The sequence below is a fragment of the Fusarium phalaenopsidis genome, assembly GCF_050370095.1.
Source record: "Fusarium phalaenopsidis strain FUZ10S chromosome Unknown contig_32278, whole genome shotgun sequence".
Classification (NCBI taxonomy): domain Eukaryota; kingdom Fungi; phylum Ascomycota; class Sordariomycetes; order Hypocreales; family Nectriaceae; genus Fusarium; species Fusarium phalaenopsidis.
In genome coordinates this window covers 82783-107271 of record NW_028145417.1, presented here as the reverse complement: position 1 = coordinate 107271, position 24489 = coordinate 82783, and the positions used below count along the sequence as shown (strand labels likewise).

Genomic DNA, 24489 nt, shown 5'->3' with positions numbered 1-24489 from the left:
TGTTGCTGCGCCAAAAAGCCTTGTTAGTATGTTGGCAATTGTTTGGGCACTTGCTGCGTGGGCTGTGATGCTGTAAGAAAGCTAGATGCAAACAAAGGAATAATGTCACTGGGATGCACGTTCACCAACCAAATGCCTGAACACCCCTGGACGTTTAATTGAAAACTTACGCGCAGTTCTAAGCCACTCCTATAACGAAGTAGGATGGATCTGAAACCATTCTTCGCGCGCAAGACAATCTGGCCAGCTCTCGAGCAGTTACAGAGGTGCCCCATTGGACACGCGCCTGCTGTGTAACCAACATGTATGGGGAGTTTGCCAGTAAGCAACTATTTTGCATCTATTCTATGAGAATTCCAATAGCTGTTAACATTATACCGATAGCTCTAAGTCCGAACTCTGCATCCCCAGAGATTTATACTTCTGCGTAATGATCTTCCTTTGGATATGATCGATCCGACCAAATGAGAATAGAAAATGAACCAAGAACTCAAAGTCTTGACGTAACTGACCCCCGACTTGTTTGTGTCCGAATTCCACATCTCCACTGCTTGGTCCAGTCTCGTTTCCGTGGTAAAACCAATCCAACTGGTCTCTAGGCACTAGAAGCAGGACGTCAGCTATGGAGTTGGTAATCTCAAATAATTTGTCCAGGATGCCGGAACCATGGGGACTGAAGCTAGTCTTACTCCCCAATCGACCAACATGATCCCGCAGCCGGATGACCACGTCTCGTGCAGGAAAAGTCAAAGACATGGCCTGGTGGGCTGTTGAGAGCAGGCTGCTGCTCAGGAGCATGCGTGAAGCAGCCAATTGCCATAAGAGTGTGCGGATCCATAGTCTTGTTACCTGCAGATCAATGTTTTGCAACTCAGAAACGTTTGTAGACCAACTGGGCCCGGTGTCTTCGGGACTTGCGCCGCTATAACTGTCCCGGTCATCCTCGACACTATGCAAGATATCGATATCATTTGGATGCTGGCTGCGCTCATGTGCGTCAAGCTCTTGGTGTTTCCGCTCAATCCATGACGCCGTTATCTCGCCATGGCGAGGCTCAGGGTTCCAGAACATGATGCCCATCTTCTCGGAGCTGCCTTGGTACTTTGTCCAGTAGTGCATGAAGTCGTTATCCAGGATGCTGAACAGCCGACAAAGCGATCCAAATCCCGTCTGAATATATGTCGGAAGGGTCACGTCAGGCTGTGGATATCCACATGCCATGAGTACAGGAGGTAAACCAAGGGCAATAGCAGCAAAACGCTCGTGGATGAACAGTTGCCAGTACAGTCGCTGCTTTCGTGGGAGATCTTTGTCTCCTTCTTCATAGGGCAAGAGCTGCATCATGTTGATTGCCTCTCGAAGGGATGTAAAGGCCCTTTCTTTGCGTCGAAGACCCATCAGGCACACAGCCAAGAAGACGCAGGCCATAATTTTGCGTACTGTCACATCTTGCTGCGCAAGATTATCCATAGCATCCTTGCTCTGGCCTTGAAAGCGTGCAGCAAAACTCTTATTAACCATGTCCCTTAGCTGGTTATACCTGCTAGCCTCCGTACGGCACTCAAAGACACCACTACCAAGACCAAGCGGTGTTTGCGGGGAGTCTTGATCCGATGTAAGCGGTGTGGAATGTATGGCAACAGCCGCGGCAGCGTACACGAAAGCTCCATGTTCTTCAGGCTCAGCATGTATTCGGCCAATGGACTCGCGCAACTCGGCACATGTTATGACTGGGTTCATAACATATACCAATTGTTCGTACAAGGGCAGTAGCGACAGAAGCCATGTTCTCTCTCTAGCCCTATCCTCAATCACTGTTACGAGTGACGGATTAGATGCCCCCACCTTAGAGCCAGCCAAGGATGGAACCACGATAGAGGCACGCAGATCGCGAAGCCTTGATCGGCCACCTGCTTGTGTGCTCCTCAGCTGCGCGAGAACCCGATTTCGCCTCGGCGCCGGTCGGGCCTTGCTGCCGCCACCGCTGTCTCGTTGCCCCGAGAACTTGCAATGCAAGTTTAAATGTTCACACGGTGGACAAGGCCGCTGACCGTTGCACTTGACCTTGCGAGCTCGGCAAGCATCGCAGGCCTGGGGAACTCGGATCGGAATCTTGGGTTGCATGGGGCTTATGCGGGGCATTTGTGTTCGGCCCGTTGTTGAGGGGTACCGTTGCTGAAACGGGTATGTACCGAAGAGAGAGAGAAGTTGATGGTGAGCTGTCGAAGGCTCACTGGGCTTTAGTCGATCCGAAATTGAAACGTCCTAAGAAATGGTAGGGAAGTTCGAGATTGACAATTACGAGCGTCAGATGTAGGTTGCCCCACGCGCAGGAAGAGACGAGACCAGGCACTTAAATAAATGCGCATCCGCAATGTCTGAGTTTCCGATCCGACAACGAGCCAATGAAGTGTCTGCTGGCACCACCATGTACACAGACGATCCGACAACAGTCCAATGAAGCTTCTTACAGACGAGCGCCCTACACGAGCGGGTCCGGTTGGAGAAATCGCGCATCGCTAGTTCATTGCCTCTTTGGTCCCAAGTAAGAACGCTCATCTACGGCTCTGCGGATTATGCCAAAATGTAAAGCGAGATGATCACGTCACTCGGGTCGACCAGACGTTTTCAGTCATGATGGCAAGATATAATAGAATGGCGGCTATCGTCCCCTAGGCCTCTCGCAAAGTCGCAAGATCTTGGTCTTGCAAATAGCCTTCACTTCATCATGAGCCCAAGTCAGGCAGACTACAACCCAGTCGCGCGCCCCGAGTCGATTGTCCAAGGGTCGCAATGGAGATTCACGGTCATCAGTGAGGGTGTTCTGCGATACGAGTGGGCGGCAGACGGCTTCTTCGAAGACCGCGCTTCGACGTTTGCTGTCAACCGTAACCTGCCCACCCCCAAGTTCCGCGTCGTCGAGTCCGACAATAAGCTCGACATCATCTCCTCCGCCTTCCATCTCTCCTACGACAAGAAACGATTCAGCACAAATGGTCTCAGCGCCAGCATTGTGGGCAAAGTGACCCTATGGGGTTCTTACTGGCGCTATGGACAAGAGCAGGGAGGTAACCTCGGTGGTACGTCCAGAACCTTGGATCTCGTTGACGGACGATGTGACATGGGCCATGGCATTTTGTCGCGTCAGGGTTACTCGGCCCTTGATGACAGCGACTCCATGCTCTTTGAGAATGATGGCTTTGTGAGCCCTCGTCGTGAAGGAGACCGCATCGACGGCTACCTGTTCTGCTACGGCCCAGACTACCGCGGTGCGATGGCTTCCTTCTACGCCATTTCTGGCCGTCAACCGCTCGTGCCTCGATACTCCCTGGGCTGCTGGTTTAGTCGATACTATGCATACACCGCATCGGAATATCTCGAGCTCATGGACCGGTTCCAGCAGGAAGAGATCCCGCTGTCAGTCGCCGTCATCGACATGGATTGGCACTTGGTCCATGGCGACGAGGTCCCTCATGCCGGCTGGACCGGCTACACATGGGACAAGAAGCTATTTCCTGACCCTGTTGGCTTCGCTGCCGAGCTGCGCAAGAGAGGACTGCGCATGACCCTCAACGACCATCCCCACGAAGGCATTCATCATCACGAGGAAATCTACTGTCAGATGGCCGCTGTTTTGGGCCACGATACCTCTGAGAACGCCCCCATCCTCTTCGACCCCTCAGACCCTGACTTCATGCGCGCATTCCTCCAAGTGCTTCACCGTAACCTTGAGGACATGGGTTGCGACTTCTGGTGGATTGATTGGCAACAAGGTCCGCATTCCAAGGTGCCAGGTCTCGACCCTCTGTGGCTGCTTAACCACTTCAACTATGTTGATCACCAGAAGACCACCAAGGAAACTCAGCCGTTGATTTTCTCACGATACGCTGGCCCGGGTAGTCACAGATATCCTGTGGGCTTCTCCGGCGACACTATCATCACCTGGGACTCCCTCCGCTTCCAGCCCGAATTTACAGCAACAGCCTCCAACATTGGCTACGGATGGTGGAGTCATGATATCGGTGGTCATATGTTCGGCTATCGCGATGACGAGCTGTCTGCGAGATGGGTTCAGTTGGGAGCCTGGTCCCCATTGCTCCGCCTTCACTCTTCCGACAGTAGGTGGTCTGGCAAGGAGCCTTGGAAGTATCGTGGAGAAGCTCGTGAGGCTATGCGCTCAGCAATGCAGCTGCGTCATAGGCTTGTTCCCTATATTTATTCTCACAATGTGGCCAATTCACTCCTCGGCCCACAGCCCCTCGTTCAGCCCATGTACTGGGACCACCCGATGGAAGATGAGGCTTATCAGCATTTGAACCAGTACAAGTTCGGCTCTGAGCTGATTGTATGCCCTATCGTCGATCCCGTTGACCCTAAAACGAATCTTGCCAAGGTCACAGCTTGGTTGCCTGAGAAACGCGGCCGTTTCGTCGACATCTTTTCTGGCAGAGTTTACAGCTCAGGGCGTGTCATTGATCTGCACCGAGCCCTCACCACTTACCCTGTCCTAGCTGAAGAAGGAGCTATCATCCCATTCGACCACGCTCGGGTACCCGAGAACGGCTGCAAGAACCCGGAGAGCCTTGAAGTCCTTGTTGTGGTGGGTGCTGATGGGAAGTTCGACATTTGGGAGGATCCTCGAGATGATGCTACTGGTATTATGAAGAAAGTGGAAGATTCTGACAGTCTTGTTCCTGGACATCGTCGAATGCATGTTCAGTACGAGCAAGCCGCTGGGCGAGTTACCACCAAGGGCTGGGGCAAGCTCTGGGCATTTCGCTTTCCTGGTGTATACGATATCCGACCGGAGGACGTTCGCGTCCTTGTCAACAATGCTCCCTACGAGAGTGCCTCAGTTCGGGTTGAAAGAAACAGTGGCGCTGCCGCCTCATCTCAGGATGGCTCATTCAAGAGTGGCCTACTGGTTCAGCTCACTGACACATCCCTATATGATGATGATATTAGGATCGAGCTGGGATCTGATCCCCAAATTAGCGTGGTCTCGCCTCAAGACGAGATCGAAGCGCTTCTTCTGGACTCGCAAGTCGAGTTCGCTGTCAAGGATGCGGTGTGGAAGGTTGTTACGTCCAAGCAGAGCAACACCTCCAAGCTAGCACACTTGCAAAGCATGGCTTTGGACAAGAGTCTGGCTGGGCCCTTGTTCGAGCTTCTGTCTGCCGACACTAGACTAGCATAAGGGCTAAATTCCAAAGACAATCATTATCTTTGCTTTTCATGTCTTGGGGTTCGTTCTGTTACTTCACTCTCACACCATGTAGCACTAGACCTCAGAAGTGATGTTCCATTCTCTTTGGTATCAATAGCATCTCTAGAACGAGCTTATCAGCCACAAACCCAAAGAACACAGCTGCCAACACATGGTGGCAACAGGACATAATGTCTCCCACATTTGGATAGATTGGTGTCGGGACATCGGTAGAGGTTCAACTCGCCTGTAAGTATGGGACCCCCCGATTGTGATACTCGAACCTCGAGATGACCCAATGAATCATCAATCTCCCCAATAGAATTTCGAGAAGATGGCGGAATCAGTCGGGGACGTGGACCCCTCACTCGGCTTCCCTCTGGCCAATGACAGATGCGTCATTTTTCCTCTACCCATCACAAACCATCCTCACATTGTCTACCTAGGTACCTCCCTATCAAACCGTCAATGCGCACGAGACTTCTCTAATACTACCGAGATCACAATTGTTGTTCAGAAATATGGCCATTTACCACGTCGGTTGGTACCCTCCCTCACGGCCACCTACGACCCCAAAGTCTAGTACTAACCCTCGCAGTCCTCTTCAAGCTGAAGCCCAATGTGCCTCAGCAAAGCATCGACGAGATGCGCGCTGCTGGTAAGGCCATGCTTGGAGTTGTGCCAGGCTTGAGGTCCTTCGAGTTTGGGCCTCCCCTTGCCAGCACTGCGCACCGTGCTCAAGGCTTCGATCTCGGCTTGATCGCTGTGTTGGATACCGAAGCGGATGTCCTCGCTTACGGCCCGCACCCAGCTCATCAGGTGTAAGTTCTCGTTATCCTCTTACAATCATTGATTAAGCACTGATATCGGGTATAGGGTCAACAAAATTCGGGAAGCTGTCGCTGCAGAGACATTGGCCTATGACTTGGAGGTGCCTGACGTGGCTTAGGTCGGTAGGCGGATGGCACCTATTGAAGGTCCAAAAATGCGAGTAGCTCAACGAACAGAGAGTAAAACGTGTCCACGTAGTCTCGAGTCTATAGGAACTAAAACATTGCATCCTAATGCTGGCTCCTTCCGTCCATAATGCGAGTGCTCGGGGAAACTAACTATGCCCCGTAATGTTAGATTTCACATAGGGACGGTGTGAGGATTGCATCCCTAGGAAAGAGTAATTGGACGTCTGACAAGGTTTCTATTTGTGCAGCTCTAATGGCATGTTGACTAGGTACCTGTTGCCCATGCATGCCATTTAGGTAAGCTGTAGATATCACCCATCCCACCCTGGACACTGGGACCCTAGTCCAGTAGGTATACTGCTAATGATATGAGCTTCTCCAATAAACAGGCAATGTTCCTCTTTAGTCCTAATTGCCTAATTATATAAAGAGCTTTCCCGTTGAATGGGATCCCCACGAAATCACCAGGTTGTATAGCTCCAGACCGATTCACACACCACGATCTTTGAGCTTATGCAAAGTGGTGTGCTTGAGTTCTGCAACCACTTTTAATCCAGAGAGGTTTGGTTCCTGACTATCTTCCCGTAGCCAATGACCAGCGATCACTGTTCAGTCATCTTTTCAGCAGTCGGATGTCTCTTCATTCGGAGGCCCAAATAAGCTGTATTTGTCGAATTTACCGATTGTTTCTTGTGTTGAGGCTGCATATAAGCCTACTTTCCGGAAAAAAAAAAAAAAAAAAAAAAAAAAAAACGGCTTCAAGTGATGATTAGTTTTTGCAAAATCAGTCTTCTGCCAACCCCAGGTTCCGTTATGATGCTAGGACATTGGACTATGACACCTTCGTCCATATCCTTCTTCTTGCGATGACTGGAGAGAACGTGAGAACAATAACGGTTTTGTCTATTAAAATGGGAAGTTGGCCTGAGCCTACCATGGGTCAGCCTTGCGAGAAGCATGTTATTATATCTTGTAAGTGACGGAGGTGACTGGCGCCTCGACGCCTTTTCACTAGCTATCCAATGAAGGAGACCACCAACTTCTCACAACCTTTATTAAACTCAGACTATCTCTGACAGTTATGGTTTTCTCGGTCCTGACTACTGAAGTTTTCTCACGTAAGCCACTGGACCTTCATAACGTTTAGTTCCACGGAAGAAGTAGTAGATCAAGGAGAAAACAACAACAGCGCCGTAAATTAGGATGTTCCAGTTCATTTCCGCGGGTGTTGGGTTAGGGTTGCCAGGCATGAAGGCCAAGACAAAAATGACGATAAGGAAGGCTTCGGAGGCGATGTTAATGGCCAGACCCCACTGGCCGAGAGAGAACTTTCCGCGGAGAAGCGGGTTGTTGGTCCATCGTCGCCAGATCATGCAGCCAATGGAGACGATGTAGCTGGAGAGAAGTGATGTTGTCGCCAAGGATGTGATCGAGTTCAATGCAACAGCCGAGCCAATATTGATGAGGGAAAGGAGACTCGAGATGAGGAAGGTCGTTAAGATGGCATTGAGAGGCACGTCCCATCCCGGTTGGACCTTGGAGAACCAAGGGCTGAATGGAACAGCATGGTCTCGTGCGAATGCGAAGAGCTGACGTGACGACGTGGCTACCATGGTCAGGTTAGAGAAGCCGGTCATGGCAACGATGAAGGATGACATGGCGGTAGCACTGCTCGCCGACTTGGTCGAGTTGTAGAAGACCTGCATGAAGGGATAGCCAGTTGGTGACATGATGACCTCCTCGAGATTGCCAATGCAGAAGCAATAGGTGATGACCATGATCCATCCGAAAGCGCCATTGAAGACTGTGGTCATGATCATGGAACGCGGTAGTGTGCGACTGGCATCGCGCAGCTCTTCGGACATGTGGACGGCAGCATCTGCACCCAGCAGTGGCAGAATGCCCGCAAGAATACCAACGAGGGTCGATCCTCCCAGGCTGCCCCAGCCCCCACCATCAGTGAACTCAGTGAACACAGCTTTGGCATCGGCTGTCGGGGAAAGAACCCAGAGAGTGACGAGGATACCAAAGAAGGCGAAGATGTGAATGATGAGGACTAGGGCCTCGATCAAGGGCAGCTTCCGGGCCAGGAAAGTATTGAAGAGGACCGAGAAAGCAGCAACAGCAATGGTAAGGAGTGTGCCGTGCCAGGGTTTGGGGACGTAGTCCGGGTAGTTCAGGACGACAAGGCCTTGGATCTGGGTGCCAGCAATGAAGGATGAAGAGGCACACGAAGTCTGCCAGCCGAGTACACACATCCATCCCATGAGATAGCTAATGAACTTTTGGTGTTGGGGCGGCGCGAATTCTGAGATCCAATGATACTGTCCTCCGGTCGTCGGGGCCCTGTATGAAGGTCCGCGTCAGTAATGCCGACATGGGTGTGTCGCGGGGTGTCTTGGAGATTGGGCACGACTCACATTGAAGCCATCTCGGCCATGGACGTATTCACTAGCAGGAAGCCCACCCAACAGACGAAGAACATCCAGATCAATCCAGCGGTACCACCATTGACAAGTCCGATGGTAGAAACACTGTGAGTAGCAGGCTTGGTGAGTTGACAAACGGCCCATGGCGCCTTTGGGAGCACGACTTACCTCAGAGAAAACTCCCACGACGCCATCAGAATCATGGAAAAGCCAAAGATGGATAAGAATCGAAAGTTTCTCTATGCCATGTCGCGTCAACTCAATTCCAATGGAAAGAAACACCAAGAGCTGCGTGTACGAACCCTCATTTCTTGGACCTTGCCCATACGGTACATGTCGGCGCGGTCGGCCGCGTTTCCTCTTTTCTCGTCAACATGGTCGTCGTTGAGGCCAATGGCAGCATCGTCGGCGCCAGGGGATTCTTTGTCGCCAATTGACATCTTGGAGAGGCTTCCCGGTGACTTGTGACAGCACCGAGTTTTACCAGAAATAACTGAAGAAAAGAAAGAAAAGGAAGAGAACGAACGAGGTGAATATGAAGCTGCGACCGGCTTTGCGCGGGAAAGTCATGCAAGAACGGGGGATCGCACGGTAGTCATGCATGACCAGACAGCCACAACGAGAGGAACTGCAATGATCAGGTAGGGATCACGGCATCTTCACCCGGACGCAAATCTGACCCATCAGCTCGAGTCCTCCCATATTGCCTGGTGCACGGCGTGTTCATCCTGGTCCCTGTGCTGTGCCACAGGGAGTTGTGGGACCATGGTGTAGCATCATGCAGGTGGTAAGGGGGCATCCTTTAGGGTAAAAAAGCAAGTCAAAGCTGTCGGGAGAGTTCCAGATGCCGGTGGTTGGGTCGCCCTGGACGGCCCGGAGCTATGACCAGATGGGGGATCGCCATGCCCTCAGTGATTAGCACGGTTATTCCCCACGACTTTCGGGTGTCCGGTACGGGATATCTAAGCGAAGGAACTCTCGGAGGAGTTGGTTCATGTCTTATTAAAGTTGCGTAAGGACTTGAGCGAATCCATGCAGCAGGACAGCCGACACGATGGATCTTGTTGCTTTTGTTTGGCGCACCATGGTGCAACGCACCCACGCACCCCCGTTTCCATCACGAACTAGAAAATCCTTCACACCCTGGACTCGTATGAAAAAGGCAAACTCTGCATTTAACTGGGACGAGGATATGCCGCTGTCTGACCTGATTCCAGGGGCCCGGATACCAGTGGCGTCGTCCTGCAGCATTAGTTCGAACCTTTGAACATTCGTTAACGGGCGTCGGAGTTTTCATCACCTGTCAAGCCGAAGTTGATTGTACCGACCTGACTGGATGAGCCACGCCGCAATGATGAAAGCAAAAAAACAAATTAAGACTCTTGCGTTGTCGCTTGAGAATGTCTGCTCCACGTTTTTCTCGATTGTGAAATGCCGTCAATTCGTCGCCTCTCTCCAACCCGACCAACAGCTCTCCCCCAGCCATGAATCCAGAAATAGGAATACCGGAGGACGGCTCACATCGGTTCTCGCCTGTTACATTCAACGACCATGCTGGACAGCTGTGGATCGTGACGATCTTGTCGCTGATCTACAGCGCGCTTGTGGCGACTGCAAGGGCATACATCAAGTACCAGATGTTCGGGTTCGATGACATTTTGATTGCTTTAGCCACGGTAAGGGACTGACTTCATCTGAGGCGCATTTTATGTCGATGCTAACCAAGTGGTGGTCACCTAGGTCTTACAATTAGCTCAATCGATTGCCATATTCGTTGGCTTGAGTCATGGCCTTGCCAAGTACAACTCCATCACCTCGCCGGAACAATGGACGACATCTTCCAAAGTGAGCCTCTCCGTGGCCTGCTACTACTCTCACCAGCTAACACATCCACCACCAGTCCACTCTCGCATCCGTTATTCTCTGCGTTTTATCCCTGAGCCTCGCCAAATGCTCTGTCCTCGCCCTCGTCCTTCGCATTATCGGCACCAAGACTGGAAAAAACAGAATATTTTGTATTGGCCTCATGGTGATCAGTGTAGTATGGGGTATAGGGTCCTCCGTCGCATTTCTCTTCAACTGCCGCGCCGATACTTTGTTGACTCCTGACAACGTCAAGCAATGCCCCAACCAGGTATGCAAGAGACATGTAACCCCTAGGACCCCGATATCAGACACCTAACCACAGGATCAACTTTAGGTTACGCGTTGGGCCGTGGTCACTACGATCGATATCTTGACCGAGATCTTTACCTGGCTCCTCGTTGTGCAACTGTCTTGGTCTGTCAGCATGTCGTTTGCCCGCAAATTTCAGGTCGCCATGGCCTTCTCATTCCGCATACCGCTTATCGCCCTCTCAGCCATTCATTTGGCATATTTCAGCAAGTATCCAGATGCGACCGAGCCTCAATTCGCCGTCACGAACAGTCTACTCTTCCAGCAAACGATGATCTCTTGGTCCCTGATTTCTGCGACTGTGCCGAACTTGAAGAACTTTTTGAAATCATTCTCCATAGGCATGGGCTTTCCGCTTGCCTTCGACCTCAGTATATACGGATCAAGCAACGTGTACGCACTCCAGTTACTAGGAAACGATCATTCCCAGGCTACCACGTCTGCAGCGGCAGCTGGGGTTACATCAACCTCCGTTAGGGTCCACCACTCCGATGGCGAGCCCCGTGGTCGACCGCACAACTGGAGGCCAGACCAAGTCTCGACGCAAACGACGGCGACGAATAACTACGGGAATACTATTCGAGACAACATATCAGAAGAAGAGGAAATCTCCAGGACTGGTAGTCAGGAGATGATTATCAACAAGGAGGTTGCGTGGCAGGTCACGTACGAGGGTCACACATAAATCGTAGAATTGCTGGTCAACAGGTAACGAACGCACTGAATGGGACGAAGGTTTACAGGGACAGGAAAAGCATGTGTTCATAGAATAGATTTCCATTTCATGACCTTCCATGTCACCAGCTGCAGCGTCTTCTAGCGCCAACAGCCATGTCGAAGGGCTCCGCTAATTAGCATGGGAGAAAAGAGCCTGGCCATGGGCGTGGCCAGACTCGCGGAAACACCTCCGACGTTGGCAGCTTCGGTTGCAGGATCTATCACCAGGGTCAGCAGCGGCCGGGTGACCAGGGCATAAACGCCCCGGTCCAGTCGGATGCAGTTACATGATGGGTGATCCCTGAAATCGCGCACTGCCACCACTTCAGGTTAGGGGAGTGGAATTTTGCCGAGTGACTGGCCAATTCTTGAAGAGGGTATAAGTCCCCTAAAACTTGCATTGCGGTGGATGTAGAAGATGCATGTGAAAATAAAAAGTCATCATCAAGAGAACGACACGCTCCCCAGCCGCACCATTTCACCATCGATCCTACAACAACATTCACCTGGTACGGATACTCGTGCAAGACATGTCTGAGATTGTTTTACGCGATGCACGTTACTCGGAACTCCCGGAGATTGCCCACGTGATGGCACAGGCATTTTGGGAGGATAACCTGTTTGGCGAGCTTATACACCCTCATCGCAACGAGCATCCTGACGATGTAGACCTGTACTGGCTGCGGCGGGCACGCGTCAACTTTTGGGACTACCGATGGAAATGGCTCGTCGCCGTGAAAAAAGATGATACTGGTCGGGACGTTATTGCTGGGATTGCGCAATGGGCAAGATTGGGAGACGGTGGCCGGAAGCTGGAGTGTTGGACCCTGGATCCTCGTGAGTTCTTGTTTCCTATGGTGCATTTAGTTGATCTAAGCTAAGCCATTGTCTAGGAAACTTGCTCAAGCCTCTGTCTTCTGTTGCCATGAAGCTTCATGCTTGGATCTGGCCTAACCGCGCAAGCGACCCCAAGGAAGAGGACGTCATAGAGCGGGCGTACCCTTACTTCGAAGACATATGGAGCGGCAAGCGCGCTGAAACGTGGTACCTCGAAGGATTAGCAGTGCGCCCAGACTTGCAGGGGAAGAAAGTAGGACAGAAGCTTGTGCAGTGGGGACTCGAACAGGCCGAGGCCGAGGGGATCTGCGCTTCCGTGGTTAGCGCCTTGGGCAAGGACGAATTCTACACCAAGTGTGGGTTTAACGAGCAATATGGCTGCGCTAGACAGGGCGAGGGAAATCCTCTAGCAGACACCGAAGGTGCTAATATGTTCTGGAAATGGCCCAAGTCTAAATAGGAAGTTTACGAGAAGAGGCACCAAAACCATGAACGGAGCCTCACGAACCTCAGGTTTGGAATAAAACATATGGGGTCTGGAGGCGAGGCCCAGCTTACGCAATGGGCAACCCGTTTTAACCGACCTTCCATTTCGGTTTTAACTCGTCTTAGGTAGACACTAATGGCAGGTTTTGAAGGATCTATTAATTATATGATAACCAGCTTCATGATTGGCCCTGGTTGTCGCTTCAGGATTCATCTCACACCAGCTAACCTCTTGGCAATGTCGCCTAGGCCTTCATACTTGCAACCCCTGGGTTTCAGCCAGCCACAAGTTAGATATAGCATAGATGGTATGTATTTTGAAATAATCTACTGTAACTTCTGGCTCGTTTAGCAAAACTCCAAAGCTCAAGTGCCTCCACCATAGCTGATGACATCGTCATCCGCTGTGCTACCCTACGAACTGGAAGCACATTGACTTCCCAATCAACTCCCGCATGAGAGATTTCGATCCCCTAGCGCGAGACTTTATCAAAGCAGGGATTCTCTCTTCGCCACCGGAAACGTCTCTTCCGGCGTTGTTCCCGTTAAAGTGGTAGCGGCACCTAGCGTAGCCCCTGATAAGGACACTATGTCATCCGAGAAGCCTGTGATTCCGTTCGAGTTGATACCCCCAAGCTGACGCACCACTTCTGTCGCTTGGTACGCGAGGCAACACTGCTGTGGGGACGCTTCTATGAATGACAGTGCAACTGCTATCTCGTCACTGGCTCAGAAGCAAAACGCTGACTGTGCCGTCCAGGTTACCCGACGGGATATTGCCACAAGGTCATACATCATATCCTTATCCATACCCTTATCTGGATCCCTGAATTCGTAAATATGATAATTAGGCATTGGATGCGACTCGATGGACTGTAGGGGGTATATAACTAAGAAAAAAGCAGGGACATGTGTGTTGAGATAGACCTGCAAAGTAATGAAGCATTGGTATATTCGGAGGCCGTGATGTCCTGCTGTGACGCTATACGAATTAGACTAGTAACTCTGCTGCGACTTCGTTATCAACTGGCGCAATTATCCATTGAGCGCCGCGCTTCAACAATAACAAAGAACCCAATAGATGCAACTTCACAACGTTTGACATTGTTCTATTATCAGAACCACTCTTAACTACATCCAATAGTCATCAAAAAGGCTGACCATCAGAGCCCTCATCACCGACATCATCCCCTTCAGAGTCTGACTCTTCGCCAGACTCAGAAACCTCTTCGGGCGTAGACACTTTGGTTTCCTTCTCAGTAAGGGTTTGTTGTACCCACTCATCTACAGCGGCAATAGCCCCATCGGGATCTTCCTGATGTGTCAAGAGGAAGCCTTGAATGGCAGCAGGACTAAGGGCCAGATTGGGAATCTTCTTTCCAAAATCCAGTGCCTGTGATCTCAACGACGTGCTCGCAGCCACTTCGTCTCTCCTGATAGCCTTCCTGTCCGCTTCGGGATCTTCACCTTCCAAGCCCGGGGCATCGTACATCTGAGTGAAGAGAGTGATAGCCGTCTCCGACGTCGCTAGCCCAAACTTGATAGTAAAGTCAATTCTCCCCGGACGGAGAAGCGCCGGATCGATGTTCTCGGTGTGGTTCGAAGTCATGACCAATATGCGGCCCTCTTGAGCCGCGACACCATCAATGGTGTTGAGCAGACCCGAAAGTGAGATGCGTTCTCGATCCTGCTTCTTCCGCCTTTGAAACCTCGTGTTCGTCGTCTCTATGCCGCGTTTCTGAGTCAATCCTGTGGCGTCGATATCCTCCAGTAACACGACACATGAGTAGGGTAGGGACTGAAAGAGCGAGGCGAGATTGTCTTCATCCAGGCGGGGAGAGTTCAAATTAACCATGTAAATGTCCAAGCCCATTAGGCCAGCCGCAGCAAGAGTGAGACTTGTCTTGCCGGTGCCTGGAGGGCCAGAGAAGAGATAGCCGCGGCGATAAGGGATGCCCCTATTAGCATACCAATGTTTAGTCTGGGGGTCGAGGTATCGGCGAAGGTCCTTAACTAGGCCCTGTTTGAGAGATTCCTCAAGTGCGATGGTAGACATCGGCCTTGTCGCTTTCGACATGCATCGTGTCCATGACATCTCATCGTCGTCGCTGAACTTAGTCGCTCTGAAAATACTCGTTCTCCCCTTTTGCTTCTCCAGAAAGTCAATGCGGGCATTATAGAGCAGTCGCTTGAGCACCGTGGCGTCTCGTCCAAGACATGATATGGCAAGCTTTTCAGGCTGTCGTGGCATCGACGTATAGTTTCCACTCTCGAGCGACCTCGTGAAAGCCAGGATGCGGTTCTCATAGCGGAAGAAGTGCGTCCCAAAAGCCGGCGTCCAATGCAGTGGCTTGGCATTATACATCGATACCTTGGGTCGCAGGTCACTGACTTGTCTCGCCACAGGGTCCCCCTCATCGTCGTTGTCGACATCACGCTTCTCTTGCCCCTCATCACCCCAATTGAAACATTCGTTGGTGAGGGTGGTGGAGGCATGCAGGCGGTAGTTGTTTTGCGAGAGGCTGTTTCGGGAAACCCAGTTCATGAGGAAGTTGTAGGTCTCGTCTTGGGCACGGATCTCAATGGTTGAGATGAAACGGGCGGTAATGGATTCGGACCAGGACTCGAGGATGTACTTGACAAGGAAGCTGAAGGCGGCAAGGTAGGGAAGGTATGTCAGGCCTGGGAAGAGCATCTCCAACAGCCCGATGAAGAGGCCCTGGCCCATGACGCCGTCTTCCATGCTGGGCGAGGAATGAGAGTCCATCATGTCAAACTCAGTACGTTAAAGGAGATGAAAAAGAGAAGAGAGGAATATGAGCCCGAGAGCTCCCTTTATACCTTCCACGTAGACCACCCCAGCCGTCGCTGCCTGGTTGCACGGATGACATGAAGCAGGATTGCATAACCGACGATCTTGTCAAAAGCCCGATTAGGAAATCCTCGTATGCCCTCGGCCAATGGGGCGCAGGACACATGAGTCAGGCCGGGGCGGCGAATACGAAAAAGCCAATCACATGGCGTCTTCAGAGCCGCGGAGTAGAGCTTCAAGATTGAAAGGGGTTCCATGGATTGGCTTCGGTGGTTTTGTTTCTAGGCTATGGTGGTTTTCAGTATTGGGCTTAATAAATGCCGGCATGTATCGATAAGCCCCGCCCTTTATCGTTGTGGTTGATGGCTTCTGTTGGAAGCCTCACAAAGTTCACGAGTTCACGAGTTCGCAAAAAAAAAAAAAAAAACGGATTTGTGAATTGGCAAGACCAAATAATAATTGAAGTTTGATCATCAACTACAGGAAGCCTACCTGAGTTTTCATCCGCTTATATAGTTATACCAACCATCTATCCCACAAGCCTCCGGCACACCCTACTTCCTTCGTGAGGAGGCAAGGGTAGCAAGGCTGTTCCTTAAACAGTTCATCTTCAGTGTCACAGCCGGACATCTTGAGGCCGAGATCAATCGAAGATACCCCACTGACAACGGTGGCGTAGCTCTGCTCCAGCTGGTGGATAGGCATTCTCATCGGCTGGCCTGCCGTGCAGCTATTCCAACAATAGAGTAGACTGACGGTGGTGCGTCGGCTGCCACAATCATTATGATTTGGACTGGGAAGGCCACCCAAGATCTCTAGGCTATCAAGTATCTTGTCCTGGTTCTCAAAGCGGCATATCCTATTGACATTCCGAAAATAGGCATCGACAAAGCGGCGAGTTTCCGTTACTTAGGCTCTGACCTGCAACAAAACTTTCGATGTCCTGTGGAAGTAATCCAACTTCGACCACAGCCTGAGAAGAATCTGACGATTACAGTGTAGTAAGTGACACCTGGATGGCTGCTTGGCTAGTGGGGTGGAGGTTGAGATAACTGGCAAGTTCGGCAGTGTGGTCTGATCTAGTCTTAATATACCTGCCCAAGGAAAGGTGGATCTAGCGAAAGTGGTATCTTGCGCAGCAAAACTCATCTTCTTTGTTCTTGAACTCTTATAGTAATAGGCATACGGAGTCGGGATATCCAGGTTACGTTTGATGCAGTCATGTACTAATAGTAGAGCCCTTTGTTATTGTGGCCGATGCCCTTTTCCGTACCTATCATTGGCGATGCCTAATCAGAAATGTTCTTTATTAGATAACGCTTAATCGTATTTAGTTGACCGTCTTGTGAGACAGTGCAGGTTGAAGCGAGGAGAGTTTGAGGTGGAAGCTAGAAACGAAACAAGGCCTCACTACCCCGCTCAGATTCCTCCGACGTCACCGGTCTTCTGGATCGGACTTAAAACCACCCCCGCCAGCACCTTTCTTCGGCCGAGTAGTCGTACTAGTCCGGCTCGAACAGGAGGGGATGGGTTCATAAAAGTGTGTTTCGAACCTCGTTCATTAAACGTGGATGTTGTCTTCTTAGCACCGTTCGACAAGCCACCATCACGAGAGACTCAGCGCGTGTCATACCAACAGCCTTCGAAAGCAAGATGACAGATCATCAGAGCCCACCATCTCTTGACCACCGGCAAGATCTCGCAGGGAAAGTGGCCATTGTCACGGGAGCGAGCAGAGGCATCGGCTATGCAATTGCGTTGCATCTTGCCAAACGCGGTGCAGGGATCCTGGCCACATCTACACGTGCCAGCAAGCATATCGATGAATTGCGTGCCAAGATCGAGTCTGGCTATGCCCACTTGAACACCCAGCCTCCAAAGATCGCTCATCAAATCGTTTCCTTGGAAGATCCGGAAGCACACGTCAAGGTAGCGGACGCCATCAAGAGGGAATTCAACGGCAACTTGGACATCTTTATCAACAATGCTGCGATAACAGACCGCACCTTCCCTGGCGAGCTCGAGGCTACAACACTGGACAAACTGTTGACCTGCAACATTCGGACGCCGGCACTGGTGGTAGATGAGTTGGTCAAGAGGCGGTACTTCAGAAAAGAGAGCAGAATCATCTTCCTCAGTAGCGCCGAGAGCGTCAACTGCGAGCCTGACGTTGCCATCTACGCCTCAACCAAAGCAGCCAACGAGGCTATGGCTCGCACATATGCCAATGCCTTTGGAGGAAAAAACGCCGCCTTCGACTTCATGGACGGCACCACGGCCAACAGCGTGCTCACGGGTTTGACAGAGACGGGAGGAGTCCAGCAGTATGGACAAGAGGTGTGGCAAGAATTGCAAGAGTTTTGGGTGGGAAAGCAAGTCATACCACGCCTGGGAAAGCCCGAAGATGTGGCTGATGTGGTGGGATTTCTATGCAGTAGAGAAGGTAGATGGGTCACCGGAAGTAAGATTAGCGCGAATGGAGGAAGTATCGCGGTCATCTAACATAGTTTGGTCCATCAGACGTCTATTAGACTTGAATTACTACCACCTCATGTCTTTTTGTGCTAATGCAGTATTGTCCGAACCCGATTCAAAACATCTTTGCAGACCGTCGCCGAGTCTCTTTGCACATCAAACGTGATTGCATCAACTTCGTCGCCGGCAGGCTCTTCGAGATCCTCCAACTGGCTGCGTACCATAGTCTCCTTCATGTAGTGGCCTCCACGTGCTCTGACCCTTGCTTGTAGTTGTTCCTCGCCAACCTTGAGGTAGATGAAACATAGTTGCACGGTTGGGTCATGATAAGGTACCACTCTGAAGACATCACGATATTTGCGTCGTAATGAAGAGCAGGTAACAATCACGGCGTTTGAACTTTTTAGCTGTTCAGTAGCCGCGTTGCGTAATGTGACCAGCCAGTCCCATCGGTCGCCATCAGTCAACGGTATGCCATTGCCCATCTTGGCGATGTTGGCTGGGGGGTGGAACTGCATAAGGCACGTCAGTACAAGCCCTGAGAAATGGATATCCAGCCGATAGAGAAGGGAGGGCGTACATCATCTCCCTCAAGATACGGAATTACGGATTGTTGAGAGATGTAGGTTGCGACTGTCGACTTGCCAGAGCCGGCTGGGCCGCTGACGACGAATATCGTTTTGTTTGGGATCGTTCGCACTGTCATGGCTTGTTGTAGAATGCTGTTGCAATTCACGGAATTTGGCTCAGAGAGTGACAGAGGGGTAGGAAAACAGTGTGCCATAGTCGCGCGTATCATGAAAGTCTGGACACTATACAAGCCAACATACTCTTGCAACCAAGCTCCCACTCTTGGCCATTCAAGTAGTCTCGAAAGCCAGCTTCTGGACGATGCAAGTCCTCGGCATAGTAGATCGGACATAACAATTTTCAGGTGGATTTGAGGTGGCTGTCATGCGTTCAACAAGGTTAGTGCAAGTGGATTTAGTGTGGGTGCCAAGATCGGACATAGCAGACTCCAACTTCAACCGTCGGATGAAACCTAATAGAAAGGAGTCGGACATCCATGATTGAGGGGAATATGAGGGGTAAAGATGTTCTAGATGCTCCGGCTGACCTCCAGAGGCCCAAGATGGTTGGATACTGCCCACAAACAAGCGGAGATGCCGCTCGCCTTTGGCCGGGATTAGGGGACAGATCGGGGGAAACAGAGCGGAACCCCGGATTCTGTCCGATCTGCCCGATGACTTTGTTGACAAAGAACATCGACCGACGATAATAAAAGAGTTTCTGGGGTATTTGAATCGTTCGAGAATTTGCCTGCATCACATCATACGCACCCTCCCTCTATCCTTTTTCTCGTCCTTCCCACACTTACGTACACACACACACACACACACACACATACGCAAGATGGCCTCGCAACCTCGTCTCAAGATTGCCTTGATTGGTCTCGGCCGTCTTGGTGCCATTCGCGCTCGTATCCTGGCCTTCCAGCAACCTCGAATTGAGCTCGTTGCGGCCTGTGACACAAAGCCGGGTAGCGACAAGTGGGTGGCTGAGAACCTGCCTCCCACTGTCAAGTACTATGCCGATCCCGAGGATTGTATGAAGAACAGCGGTGCTCAGGCTGTCCTCATCTCTACAGCAACCGCTACACACGCTCCCTTGATCATTTTGGGCCTTGATCTCGGTCTGGTCAGTCTTTTCTTTGAATGATTGAGTGCAATAGACACCTAATCGCCTCCTAGCATGTGATGTGCGAGAAGCCCATCTCCGTCGATGTCATCACCACCGAAGAGGTCCTTGCCAAGGCAAAGTCCAAGCCTGAGCTCAAGTTCCTTGTTCCTTTCTGCCGACGATGTGAGTTGTGCCGATATTTACCATGATCGGGTGCCAAGTCCTGTTGCTAACTTGCACCGAGATGACGACTCATACCGTGCCGCCAAAGAGTTGGTCGAAAGTGGCTCACTAGGCGAGATTCATGCCGTCGAAACAAACTGTCTCGACCAGCAGGATCCAACTGGTAGGCTCTGCTTCGCATTTGCCTTCTTTTTACGCCACGTACAGACTGACTGTGCTTTTCAGGATTCTTTGTTACCTTCTCTGCTCAATCCGGAGGTATCTTTGTCGACATGGGCGTTCATGATGTAGGTCATCTCACCTCTACAGCGTTCAATCAGGGCAGCATTGCTAACGGTGACATGACTGATTAGATCGATATCGGCCGATACTACCTCGACGTCAAGTCAGGACTCTCAAACCCCAAGAAACAAGTCAACCGCGTCGTTGCGATGGGACAACAGGCTGTATATGGAAAGCTCGCCGAGTACGGTGACTGTGATAACGGATGGGCGTTGGTTGAATTCGCCAACGGTAAAGTTCTCACCTCCCACTTGGGGCGCACCCTCACCAACGGTTTCGAAAGCACCACTCGCGTGTGTGGTACAAAGGCACACTCCGTCATCAACGGAAACTCGACCATTAACCGCGTCGAGGTTCGTGATGCCCACGGTGTACGAACAGCCACTACTCCCGATGCGTTTGTCCTCTACGACAAGTCCTTCTTGAATGATCTTGCCGAGTTCGCAACTGCTGTCCTCGACGATAAGCCTCTCACTTGCACACCGGAAGATGCATACGAGGCTGCTAAGATCGCAACTGCTCTGCAGTATTCTTTCCGAAATGGTGTTCCCGTTTACTTTGACGACGAAGGCCGACCCATCTTGGAGACACCCAAGGTGAATGGGGCAGCATAAGACAAGGAATAAGGTTGAATCAATGGCCAAGTTGAATTCTGGGTTTCTTTATCGACAAAAGCAGAGATATAAGGCAAATGAATATTCTTTTTGCACCCTTTCATGTCGATATCATCATGGGTCTCTGATCATCCCCGTGATTGAGATGGATTGGGCATATTGTCCCACCATGTATTCATCAAGGACTGTAAAGTGTGTAAGCGGCCTGAAACAAATGACAAGTGTCATAAGCGGAAAAGGGTTGACTTACGGTTTGGTGATCTTGAGAAGGGCCAAAGACATCTTGCAAAAGCACGGGATCCCAAAAGTCATGTAGCTGTGAAGTATGTCAGTTCAGAACGTTGAAGTCCCCAAGGCTACACCTTACTAGTTCGTTTGTCGAATCAAGATTCACCGCAGGCAGAGATGGGTTCGAGTTGGCCATGTCAGAGAGTCCCATCTGACCTTGAGGATGGAAACTATTCACAGACGTACTCGTGACGTTCATGTTTGGTGACACGGATGGGGTCTCAGAAAGGCGAATGGTCCTGATCGTCTTTTGGTGTCCTTGACCCATACGCTCAATGAGCCTGGTACGCCAACCGAGCAACTCGACATCCTCATCGTCCTCGCCATCATTCTGTCCAGCCGCATCGGTGTCTCGCCGCGAATTGCCCCTCTGCGAAGCGGATACCGAGGAGATTTTTGATAAAGCACGAGTGCGCAAGTTCAAAAGCCACTGCAAATTACGCTTGTAGCGTAGAGGGTGGGCGCCATGCTGGAGGAGTGAGGTGAATAGGCTAATGGCGGCATCGATTTGCGTAAGGGCGAAATTGGCCATGACGTTGGCTGGGTCGCGCAGGACCAACGTACCAAGACATAAGGCTGAACCAAAGACGTGATACTGGTGTAAATGTAAGCACTATTAGCACCTGGCAAAAGACAAACTTTCTCACCCAGAAGTTCCACTGCCTGGTGGTGACCGCCGGGAAGCGAGTGTGGATGTCGGTGACAATACTGATAATTATCTGCTCATTATTAGCTCGTTATCGGTAGACGGTGCTTGACACATTTTCTTACGGCACAGCGCTCTATTACAATGTAGAACGACGGTTTGTATACTGACTCGCCGTGGTCAGCGTCGTGAAGAACTCTCGCATAATAGGGTCGGTGAAGATTGATAATGGTCTCGGAGACATTCAAGGCGAGGTTTGTTTGCTATTAATGCCAAGTGAGCGCGGTATCTTCTATGGGAAAAAAGCTACTGACCTGAAAAGAAATGGTAAGAGACATGCGAGATGGTTCTGGAGAGGCACTGATCGCGGTTTCAAGTTGAGGGTAACGGGACGGAGTAGCCAAGAGCGCTGCTCTACAGCGGAGAGAATAGGGGATGTTTTGCTCAAACTCGGAACTGTGGTTATTCAGTTTCAGGACACATGTCATTTCAGAGTACCTAGTACATACAGTCTGAGGTCTAGATCGGTGACTTCGGAATATGCTGGCCTCCGCACCTTCATGGCCATATTGAGAATCCTGAGGTCCAGTTAACTTCCATTGTAACCCAAAGACGATGCAAAATGCAGACTCACTCTGAGGAAATTTGAGACAGTTCAAACCGGAGGATCGAGTAGCTCTTTTCTCCGTTGGGTCTGACTGGCTCCGATGGAAAAGCGGTATCGCAATGCTCGGGATTAATGGCGGATCTGTATCTAGTCTTAGCCTTGGAACAGGATTGAGGTATAAGCATACAGATATTATAGACATACGGTCGTGAGAAGCAGTGCGCCTGAAAGATATCGGCGGAATTACACTCCCAGAATACTTTGCGTCTTTCCTCGACAACATCTTGAGGCAGATTCCAACGATCACCGTCCCTATGCATACCCATCTGTTCAGACTTGTCAGCTTTAGCCAGTGCCTGAAGTGAAAAGCAATGCATACCGCTTGGATCAAACGCATGACCAAACCCCATAGCGGCCAAGCACTATCACCACGTCGGCCTTCATCAAGTTGCCTGCTCACAAGTCAGCACTGGAAGAGTGATGAGAGGATTCTACGCACAATCGTAGGTGCGCCATTAGATGCTACAGCATTAGCCGTGGATCAAAAGCCAGCCATGGGGTTAAATACAAGCTTACCAGAGTTTGCAGTCCAGCGACGGTATTATTTGACAGAAACTCTCCTTTCACTAACGCTCTTTCCGAAAGGTGTAGCCATTCTTCAGCAGACGAGTCACAATTGGGCATCTCGATGTTGAACATGGTTCCTTGGGCCATGATGATGAAGACCAGCGCGATCTCCTGGGCATTAATGGGTGGAGAAGAGGAACCGCTTTCTGCACGCCTAAAGACTCGATCGAATGTCTTCTCGAACGATGGTTTGGGAGCTACATTATGACTGTGTTTGTTAGCCACGAACTAGGTCTTCGATTCCGCAACACTTACTGCCAGGCGCAATAGCGATAGTACGACTCTACCAGGGTCCATGCCTCGTCTCTCGACGGCAGGCAAGATAACAACTCCCGAGTACTGATATGAGCCGGCGACGCATTGAAGGGAAACCCGACGATGGTAGTGCCAATACTTAAGACACTGGGCTGGGTGGCAAGCAAGTCTTGAGGGAGCGTTGGAGAAGGGGCACGCGTCATACATGGTGTGTCTGGTACATCTTGTGTTTCCGACTACGACGAGTAAGCTAACCTGAACTGATCAAACAGAAGGGAATATTACCTCTTTCAACCATTCACTCCCTGCTGTTGGGCCAAGATACTTTGATCGACCTCTCTTTCCCAGCATCAAAGTGCCGTAAGAGCCGTTTTCCCGTTCATCCTCGACAGCATAGCGGGCGGGGTTGCTGGAAGCACTGGTTCCAGTATTGATGCTATGTGCAGATTCCTCCAGCCTACCAGAAGGCGCCGAAGCCGGAGTGTGAGGAGAGGGAGCCTGAGTAGCGTATGGTTCGAGCGCGTGGGCAAGAAGAGTAAGAGGGTTGACTTGGTTGGGATCGCCGGCGTTGGAGTGCGAAGGGATGTGATGCGAACGGCTTATGGTATGTTGATTCAAGTTCGGGTCAAACGGCTGAGCATTCTCGTGGCGAGTTGTGTTCGTCTCGAGAGGCCCTTGGTAGCCTTGCTGCTGATCTTGGAGACCAGCGCGACCTTGAGGTTCGGGTTGTTGGGCCTCCTGGAATTGATTATTCTGAGAATCCTTCTGGTGCTCAGACTGCGCGGCGGAATCTTGGCTACTACACTTTCATTTAGCTCAATGATATCTGATTTACACAAGAGGATGGAATGGAAAGCTGACTTGGAGGTTCCTGAGTTATTCGTAGCGGGAACGCAAAATTCAACTCGGTGTCGGCGAAGGCAATTCGAGCACGGCACTGTAGCACTATTCTAGCCTCTGGATAATCTCGCAATGCGCGGTACAGTGATAGGCAATGGCCCTCACCTTGTCGATCACACTTCATCTTGAGTCTCCGACATTCTAGGTTCCCCAGATTAGCCAGCCCCCATGCGCGGCTCGGACACCACCAAAGCTCGTCTCACCTGCGCAACTGAAACACGGGCGATGTTTGCGTTGCTTCCGGGCTCTGAATCCCTCCTCGGACCTATCGTCATCGTCGTCGCGGAGGCGTCGCATGTTGTGTCCGATGC

At 51.0% G+C, this 24489-nt stretch overlaps 10 protein-coding genes across 10 annotated transcripts; 6 read left to right on the top strand and 4 right to left on the bottom strand.

The window, feature by feature from the left end:
* Positions 1-685: 685 nt before the first annotated feature.
* On the bottom strand, positions 686-1344 carry LRP88_00633 (uncharacterized protein; the record flags this gene model as incomplete). Its single annotated transcript, XM_083237340.1, has 2 exons — positions 686-849; positions 915-1344. 2 exons carry the CDS (start codon positions 1342-1344, stop codon positions 686-688), a joined length of 594 nt encoding a protein of 197 aa, XP_083105845.1.
* A 1384-nt stretch (positions 1345-2728) lies between these two features.
* LRP88_00632 (glycoside hydrolase family 31 protein) lies at positions 2729-5197 on the top strand (the record flags this gene model as incomplete). Its single annotated transcript, XM_083237339.1, has 1 exon — positions 2729-5197. The coding sequence occupies one exon, from the start codon at positions 2729-2731 to the stop codon at positions 5195-5197; it is 2469 nt and encodes an 822-aa protein (XP_083105844.1).
* Positions 5198-5540: 343 nt separating this feature from the next.
* LRP88_00631 (Dabb family protein) lies at positions 5541-6155 on the top strand (the record flags this gene model as incomplete). The annotated part of the gene is made up of 3 exons (XM_083237338.1): positions 5541-5652; positions 5724-6027; positions 6083-6155. 3 exons carry the CDS (start codon positions 5541-5543, stop codon positions 6153-6155), a joined length of 489 nt encoding a protein of 162 aa, XP_083105843.1.
* A 1110-nt stretch (positions 6156-7265) lies between these two features.
* Positions 7266-9034, bottom strand: LRP88_00630 (uncharacterized protein; the record flags this gene model as incomplete). Its single annotated transcript, XM_083237337.1, has 4 exons — positions 7266-8511; positions 8586-8699; positions 8763-8833; positions 8897-9034. The coding sequence occupies 4 exons, from the start codon at positions 9032-9034 to the stop codon at positions 7266-7268; spliced, it is 1569 nt and encodes a 522-aa protein (XP_083105842.1).
* A 1044-nt stretch (positions 9035-10078) lies between these two features.
* LRP88_00629 (uncharacterized protein) lies at positions 10079-11454 on the top strand (the record flags this gene model as incomplete). The annotated part of the gene is made up of 4 exons (XM_083237336.1): positions 10079-10270; positions 10335-10439; positions 10495-10728; positions 10795-11454. The coding sequence occupies 4 exons, from the start codon at positions 10079-10081 to the stop codon at positions 11452-11454; spliced, it is 1191 nt and encodes a 396-aa protein (XP_083105841.1).
* A 562-nt stretch (positions 11455-12016) lies between these two features.
* On the top strand, positions 12017-12783 carry LRP88_00628 (acyl-CoA N-acyltransferase; the record flags this gene model as incomplete). The annotated part of the gene is made up of 2 exons (XM_083237335.1): positions 12017-12323; positions 12380-12783. 2 exons carry the CDS (start codon positions 12017-12019, stop codon positions 12781-12783), a joined length of 711 nt encoding a protein of 236 aa, XP_083105840.1.
* Positions 12784-13956: 1173 nt separating this feature from the next.
* Positions 13957-15537, bottom strand: LRP88_00627 (BCS1 N terminal-domain-containing protein; the record flags this gene model as incomplete). The annotated part of the gene is made up of 1 exon (XM_083237334.1): positions 13957-15537. One exon carries the CDS (start codon positions 15535-15537, stop codon positions 13957-13959), a length of 1581 nt encoding a protein of 526 aa, XP_083105839.1.
* Positions 15538-17274: 1737 nt separating this feature from the next.
* Positions 17275-18123, top strand: LRP88_00626 (SDR family NAD(P)-dependent oxidoreductase; the record flags this gene model as incomplete). The annotated part of the gene is made up of 1 exon (XM_083237333.1): positions 17275-18123. The coding sequence occupies one exon, from the start codon at positions 17275-17277 to the stop codon at positions 18121-18123; it is 849 nt and encodes a 282-aa protein (XP_083105838.1).
* A 1386-nt stretch (positions 18124-19509) lies between these two features.
* Positions 19510-20855, top strand: LRP88_00625 (uncharacterized protein; the record flags this gene model as incomplete). The annotated part of the gene is made up of 5 exons (XM_083237332.1): positions 19510-19794; positions 19848-19959; positions 20021-20122; positions 20185-20246; positions 20313-20855. The coding sequence occupies 5 exons, from the start codon at positions 19510-19512 to the stop codon at positions 20853-20855; spliced, it is 1104 nt and encodes a 367-aa protein (XP_083105837.1).
* A 308-nt stretch (positions 20856-21163) lies between these two features.
* Positions 21164-24475, bottom strand: LRP88_00624 (fungal specific transcription factor domain-containing protein; the record flags this gene model as incomplete). Its single annotated transcript, XM_083237331.1, has 12 exons — positions 21164-21171; positions 21330-21738; positions 21791-21862; positions 21915-22052; positions 22104-22245; positions 22299-22367; positions 22424-22537; positions 22601-22722; positions 22776-22848; positions 23028-23231; positions 23604-24077; positions 24444-24475. The coding sequence occupies 12 exons, from the start codon at positions 24473-24475 to the stop codon at positions 21164-21166; spliced, it is 1857 nt and encodes a 618-aa protein (XP_083105836.1).
* Between the last annotated feature and the right edge of the window lie 14 nt (positions 24476-24489).